The sequence below is a fragment of the Nicotiana tomentosiformis genome, chromosome 5, assembly GCF_000390325.3.
Source record: "Nicotiana tomentosiformis chromosome 5, ASM39032v3, whole genome shotgun sequence".
NCBI lineage: Eukaryota > Viridiplantae > Streptophyta > Magnoliopsida > Solanales > Solanaceae > Nicotiana > Nicotiana tomentosiformis.
The window spans coordinates 29330820-29338918 of NC_090816.1; the positions used below are offsets into that span (position 1 = coordinate 29330820).

At 44.0% G+C, this 8099-nt stretch overlaps 1 protein-coding gene across 1 annotated transcript; it reads right to left on the reverse strand.

Moving 5' to 3' along the window:
- Nucleotides 1–6150: 6150 nt before the first annotated feature.
- On the reverse strand, nucleotides 6151–7218 carry LOC138892091 (uncharacterized). The gene is made up of 2 exons (XM_070175785.1): nucleotides 6655–7218; nucleotides 6151–6552 (listed from the first exon to the last, which is right to left on the reverse strand). Exons 1-2 carry the CDS (start codon nucleotides 7216–7218, stop codon nucleotides 6151–6153), a joined length of 966 nt encoding a protein of 321 aa, XP_070031886.1.
- Nucleotides 7219–8099: the final 881 nt, after the last annotated feature.

An 8099-nucleotide genomic window follows, 5' to 3' on the forward strand; every position in this document is an offset into this window, starting at 1 on the left:
AAAAGTAAGCATTGTCCCCAATGCTTAACAAAATAAGAATAAAGAAGGGTAAGAGTGAAGAGGACTCCCTATGTGTACGTGTCCATAGCAGCGTCACTGCCCTCACTCTCTTCTAATTGGATCGCATCATCCTCAGCTCTGGAAGTAACTGGGTGGGTGAACATCTGGTGCACTTCCTCAGCAGTGTCGGCATCCAGGTCTGGCTCCTCAGACTGGCCACCTGGTGCCACTGGTGTTGATGGTGCTGCTGGATCTACTGGTGCCGCTGGATCTGTCTCCATCAGCATATCAAATGGAAGGTCCCTAGCGGTTGCTATCTTGGTAACCTCTCTCCTCAGGTTGTCTAATGATTTCTTGGATGCCTGGGATTTCTTCATCTTCTTTACCTGCTTCCTAAGCTCCTCAGTTACTGCTCCATGTGCTACTAAAGTGTTCATGATGGTTTGTTGATTCTCCAAAATCTTCTTCAATATATCCTCCACTGTTGGAGGAATCTGGGGTGTCAGGGTGGATGACTGTGCTACAACAACACTAGATAAGTCAGACAGCTTTGTAGTAATTGCCTGCATCTAGTTGTTGAGGCTCGCCAGTGTCTGGGAGACTCGCAGCGCAGATAGTGGATGAGTGGGCATAGGCACCAACCTTAAAGTCGAGGTGGAGGGAACTGATGCTGAAGGCTCTGAAGAAGGAGGTGGAGGCATGGCAGCTGCACTAGTAGAAGGCACTGCTGAAGTAGAAGGCATGTCTGCTGACTCTGCAGCTACCATAGAAGGCTCATCAGATTGGCCTACGGTAGTAGTCGGCTGACCATTTTTCTTTGATTTTCACCACCCATCAAAGAATACCATGAGAAGGGCTTCTTCGCTCGCACCTTGGTATCAAAATCCCTCGGCTCCACCCCCGCATCCGTAAGGTACTCAGTGATAGTGTTGGGATACGGGTAGGAGGTGTCACCTTGCCTGGTGACCAAAGACATGTTGGCCGACATCATGACACCCACATTGATTGGGTACCCGGCCATGATAGAGGCAACTAGCATTTCTCGAGAAATTGGAAGATTTGTCTCATTCTGGTACGGGTCTAGTCTGCTGCATACGAACGTCTGCCATCCCTTTGCCTCGAAGTTCAGGGTGTTCCTGTGAATAGGAACCCCTGCTGTGATCCATGGTGGTGGTGGTCCCAGAGCTGCCAGAATCTTAGCTAGCCATGGGCGAGCTGAATCACCCATAGCCAGCTTTTCCAAATATTGCACTGGATCAACATCCGCAAACCCCAAGTAGGTGTTCAAGGTGTTCTGATCAAACCTCACTTTCAGGTTCCTCACTTTTGTCACTTTGGTCTCCTTCTTTATGTATGCCACATTGGCGTAAAATTCCTGGACCAAGTACTCTTTGGCATCTATCACACTCTTAGTGAACCATGTCCACCCCTTCCACTCCCGGAACTGCCTCGACACCGCCGGGTTATATTTATCAAGGTCTTTCAACAAGAAATGGTGCTCAAGAGTGAGCGATCTCGACGGCCATCACTCTCTGAAACTAGAGAAGGCTACAAGATCGACGAACCTATCTTCCCAAATTCCTTTCTTCTTCGACCTCTCAAGGTCGGATACTCTGGTATCACTCCCTCGGCCATCATCCGGGAGATCATCAACATCCACTGTGGTAGCAGGTGCATTGGGGGCATGTCTGGATGAAGGTTCTGAAGCCTGACTGTTATCTTCCGAACCCTCAGAACTGCTTTCAGAAGAGGTAGGCTCGTTTCTAAGTTGGTATCTGTCCTGAGGCAAATGTGACTATGATTGCATAGCAGGCTGCTATTGCACTGAGTCGCCCTCCGATGCTTCCCTAGTAAGGGCATACGAACTTGATTCGGAGGGTTTCGGCTGTCTACTTCAGCCTACTGTGACTTTCTTACTGATAATTCTTTAGAGGGCGAGGGGTAAAGTGATTTTGCCTCTGCCTCTGGAAGGTTCACCCCTCCCCTTTGATGTATCGCCACGACCACGGGATCTAACCATTTTCTGCAACAAACAGCAGCAGGAGTTAGTTCTAATTCAAGTGCAGATAATCAGAAGTTCACAGAACAAAACATGTTGCAGGGTATGGAAGTGCGGTCCATATAATTGCAAGTACGGCCGTAGGTCTAGTTGTGCACCTGAAAATGGCAACTCTCTGAAGACAGAGAATGCCCTGATATGTGGCCGCACACACTTTTCTGCGACCATGATTGAATTTCTGCGGACCGCACAATTTCAAGTGCGGTTCGCACAATCTTGCTTCACCAAAGCCCTAATCTATACTTCTGCGGACCACACAATTCTTTGTGCGGCCGCACATTTCAAAACTTAATCGGGCAGAGTTTTTAGGGTTTCGATTTTATGCACAAAGTGGACATTGTAGTAGCAGTTAAACATGAAAAACCAAATACCCATTCCCCAAATAGCAACTAGGAGTTTACCTAACACAATTCACACCCCACATAGATATGAAATTGACAAATGGTCTAAAATAACTAACAAATTGTAAACTAAACTAAGAAAATTGAAGAATTTTAGAAATGCTTTAAACATACCAGTGATGAAGTGGTGTTAAGGAGTGATCACAAATGCTCAATTAACTGGCAGATGATTGAATCAGTTATGTGCAAGATTTTAGCCTTTGTTTTAATTTCTCAAAGATTGGAAAGTTTCAACAGTAGCATTAGGGCTACTATTTGTACTAACCGGTTTTGGCTAAGGGTTCAAGAGACGAGTGCTGCCGCAGAATTCCTTCTGCGGTCTGCACTCTGTTACCTGTTGTTCAAGCTCCCTTTGTTGATCTGCGGTTTGCATAATTAGCTGTGCGACCGTAGATGTTGATGCGGTCCGCAGATTTTCTTGTGCGGCCGCACTTTGACCATTTCTCTGACAAACAAACTTCAGAGATTTTGCATTTTCACATCTCAAATTGTGCGGTCCACACAAGAATTGTGTGGCCGCAGTTGACTTCTGCTATAGCATTCAAAATTGCGCGATCCGCACTTTTTCCATACTTAGTCAATTTTTCTGAGCACAGTTCCTGCAACACACTTCAAAACCAGTTAGCACAAAATAAGACCTATCTAAAGAAAAAGAAATATGGGTTGCCTCCCAAGAAGCACCTGATTTAACACCGCGGCACGGCGCAGATTACCATCATTTGAAATGAATTACCGCCATGATGTGGCCATCACCAACTTTTCCCAGATAATACTTCACCCGGTGACCATTGACTCTAAACACCTCATCATTTTTATTCTTCAAGTCCAAAGCACCAAAGGGTGTCACACCTACAACCTCAAACGGGCCACTCCATTTAGACTTAAACTTTCCGGGAAACATCCGTAACCGCGAATTGAACAACAACACAAGATCACCCTATTTAAACTCTTTGTTCCAAATGCACTTGTCATGAAGATATTTCATCTTATCTTTGTATCAGGATGAACTTGTGCATGCATGATATCGGAACTCATCCAACTCGTTCAAATGTGTCACCCTTAAGTTGGCGGCGACATCCCACTCAAGATTCAACTTCTTTAAAGCCCACATGGCTTTGTGCTCAAGTTCCACCGGAAGATGACAAGCTTTTCCGAACACCAATCGTATGGAGACATTTCGATAAGTGTTTTGTAAGCCGTCCTATATGCCCATACAGCATCATCAAGTTTCTTGGACCAATCCGTTCGGTTAGCATTCACTATTTTGGACAAAATACTCTTTATTTCCCGGTTGGAGACTTTCACTTGATCGCTTGCTTGTGGATGATAGGGAGTTATGCCTTAATGAGTGACACCATACTTGATGAGTAAGGTGTCGAAAGATTTGTTGCAAAAATGCGATCCCCCATCACTTATGATAGCCCTTGGAGTACCAAATCTTGTGAAAATATTTTTCTTCAAAAATGCCACCACACTTCTCGCTTCATTGTTTGGTAGAGCAGCGGCCTCAACCCATTTGGACACATAATCAATCGCGACCAAGATGTAGGTCTTTCCATAAGAAATCACAAAAGGACCCATGAAGTCAATACCCCACACATTGAAAATATCAATCTCCAAAATGGTGGTGAGGGGCATTTCATTTTTCTTTGAGATTCCACCGGCCCTTTGACATTCATCACAACGCTTAACTAGATCACTTGCATCCTTGTAAAGGGTGGGCTAATAGAAACCACAATTTAGCACTTTGGCCGCCGTTCTTGCTCCACCATGGTGACCACCATATGGCGAAGAATGACAGTCCCCAAGAATTTCAAATTGTTCCTCCTCCGGTACACATCTTCTAATCACTCCATCCATACAAATCCGAAAAAGGTACGGTTCATCCCAATAATAGTCTTGACAATCCTGTTTGAGCTTCTTCCTTTGGTTTGAAGAAAACTTATTCGGGATGATACCACTTATAAGGAAATTTGCTAAATTCGCGAACCATGACACCTCTTTCAATGAAATAGCCAAGAGTTGCTCATCGGGGAAGGAGTCATTGATTTCAAGGCCATCATGCGGCCTCCCCTCCTTCTCCAAATGAGACAAGTGGTCCGCCACTTGGTTTTTACTTCCTTTGCGATCTTGGATGTCAATATCAAACTCTTGCAATAAAAGCACCCATCTCATCAACCGGGCTTTGGAATATTTATTGCTCATAAGATAACGAAGTGCCGCATGATCCATGTGGACAATAACTTTTGCACCCATCAAGTACGGGCGGAACTTCTCCATAGCAAAGACAATGGAAATGAGCTCTTTCTCCGTGACGGTGTAGTTGACTTAGGCACTATTCATGGTCTTACTAGAATAGTAGACCAGATGAAAAATCTTGTTAATCCATTGCCCCAAAACAGCCCCTACCGCTCCACCACTTGCGTCGCACATGAGCTCAAAAGGAACACTCCAATTTGGAGTGGTAATAATGGGAGTAGTAGTCAACTTGAACTTTAACAATTCAAAGGCTTTCATGCAATCATAATTGAAGTGGAACTTAGAATCTTTCTCCAAAAGCTTGCACAACAGGTTCACCACTCTAGAGAAATCCTTGATGAAATGCCGGTAAAATCCCGCGTGACCTAAGAAACTCCGCACGACTTTCACTGAAATTGGAGGTGGAAGTTTAGAAATCATCTCAATCTTTGCCTTGTCGACTTCAATGCCATTCTTTAAGATCTTGTGGCCAAGGACAATGCCTTCTTCGACCATGAAATAACATTTCTCCTAATTGAGCACCAAGTTTGTTTCTTCACATCTTGCCAATACTTTATCCAAGTTTGCGAGACAATCATCAAAAGAATTCCTGACCACCGAGAATTCATCCATGAAGACTTCAAGGTAATCCTTCACCATGTCCGTAAAGATCGCCATCATACCCTTTGAAAAGTCATTGGTGCATTGCACAACCCAAATGGCATCCGCTTGAAGGCAAAAGTACCATAAGGACATGTAAAGGTAGTTTTCTCTTGATCCTCCGAAGCAATAAGAATTTGGTTGTAGCCAGAATACCCATCATGAAAACAATAGAAAGCACGGCCGGCCAATCTATCAAGCATTTGATATAGGAATGGAAGTGAAAAATGGTCCTTCATTGTGACTTTGTTGAGCTTACGATAGTCCATACACACTCTCCACCCGGTCACCGTTCTTATAGGAATCAACTCATTCTTATCATTGGTGACCATCGCCATCCCCCCTTCTTTGGGACACATTGAACCGGAGAATTCCACAAACTATCGGAAATGGGATAGACAACCCCGGCATCCAACCACTTGATGATCTCCTTTTTGACAACTTCTTGTATGGCTTCGTTGAGTCTCCTTTGATGTTCAATAGATGGTTTGGCACCTTCCTCCAAGTAAATATTGTGCATGCAAAATGCGGGTCTTATCCCCCGAATATCCGCCAATGTCCATTCAATAGCCTTCTTCCTCTTTTGTAGCACCGCCAATGTAGAGTCTACCTGTACGTTAGTCAAACAAGAGGAAAGAATAACTGGTAAAGTAGAAGAAGGGCCAAGAAATTCATACCGAACATGTGGAGGAAATGGCTTCAACTCCAAGATAGGAGGCTCCTCGATCGAGGGATTGTTGGAAGAGTTGTCCTATTTTCAAGATCCAAGGACAATTTGCGGGGCTCATAAGTTTATGACCCCATTCCTTGAAACAAGTTCACACATTCTATGAAGCCATCCATTTCGTCATCATTAAAGTTGAGCAAGATGGCCTCCAATATATCATCAATATTCATCACATCACTTGTTTCATCTACAATCACATCGGTCACCAAGTCTACGAAAGAACACACCTCTTTGCTATTGGGTTGCCGCATGGACTTACACATATGGAAAATCACTTTTTCATCACCAACCCGGAAGGTAAGTTCTCCGGCTTCAACATCAACTAGAGCCTTCTCCGTAGCAAGGAAAGGTCTACCAAGAATAATCGGCACCTCATAATCAACCTCACAATCAAGAATGACAAAATCCGCCGGAAGAATAAATTTATCAACATGAACCAATAAATCTTCAATCATTCCCAATGGCCTCTTCATGGTACGATCGACCATTTGTAATCTCAAAGATGTGGGTCTTGGTTTCCCAATTCTCAAAGTCTTGAAAACCGAATAAGGCATCAAATTGATACTTGCCCCAAGATCACAAAGAGCTTTTGCAAACTCGGCACTCCCAATGGTACAACAAATCGTGAAAGCGCCGGGATCCTCCAACTTGGGAGCCATTGAATGCACAATTTCACTCGCTTGATGAGTTATTTTTATAATTTCAAAATTTATCAATCGCTTCTTTGTCACTAAATCCTTCATAAACTTTGCATAACCGGGCATTTGCTCCAAGACTTCAACCAATGGCACATTGATAGATAGGCTCTTCATCATGTCAATGAACTTTTTGAATTGATTCTCGCCATTTTGCTTGGCGAGCCTTTGAGGATATGGAGGAGGAGGCCTAGGCATTGGTGCCTTAGCCTTTTGCACTACCGGTTCCGTTATGTCAACAATGTGATCCCTAGATTGGTTCACTTCCTCTTGAGCTTCCTCCACATTATCATCAATATCAATCCACCCTTCCTCATTTGCTTTCACCACATTTTCCGGGATCTCATCTTCTTGAACCACTTGCTCATCATCCACAAGCTTCCGTTGATTCGAGGTGGGTGCATCCCTACCTTTTCCACTCCTTGTAGTAATGGCCATGGCATGTCCCGTGTTGTTTCCACCCTTTGGGTTCACCACCGTGTCACTTGGTAATCTCCCCCCCCCCCGCAGGACGAGTGTTTAGGGCTTGAGAGATTTGCCCCATTTGGACTTTCAAGTTTCGTATAGATGTATTGTGAGAGGCAAGTTGGGCATCTGAGTCGGCATTTTTCTCCATAATTTGCTTAAACATGTTTTCAATTCGTCCCATCTCATTGTTGGAAGAATTTGGATCATGGGAAGGATAAGAAGGCGGGTTGCTCGGTTGTTGTTACATCGGGGGCCTTTGAAAACCTGACCCCCGATTGCCTTGATTATTGTTCGATCTCCCTTGGTTGTTGCCTCTCTAATATCCTTGATTATTTCCACTCCAATTGCCTTGGTTATTACCACCACTCCAATTTCCTTGATTATTGTTACTATTCCAGTTCCCTTGAGTGTTGCCACTATTCCAATTACCTTGGTTATTAGAATTCCAATTCCCTTGATTACCTTGAGGTCGCCATTGTTGTTGATTCGAGCCTTGAGAGTTGTTTCTTTGCCCTTGAAAGTTGTTCACATATTGCACTTCCTCCTTTTGTTCATTGTAAAATTCATCTTGATCAAACTCACTATCTTTTTGCACATAATTCTCCACTTGGTTTTGCACTTGTGGACCTTTGGGCCTTCTTTTGTTCACCATCATACTAACTCCCTCCATGGCACTGACTTGCTTAGGATTTTGCACTTGTTGAAGTTGAGCTTTGGCTAATTGATTCATTGTGGTGGTCAACTCGGCAATGGCTTTCCCATGGTCATGCAATTCTTTATGTAGGTGAATCATGTTCGGATCACCTTGAGGAACATTTGCTCTATTTTGCCATGCTGAAGAAGTATCCGCC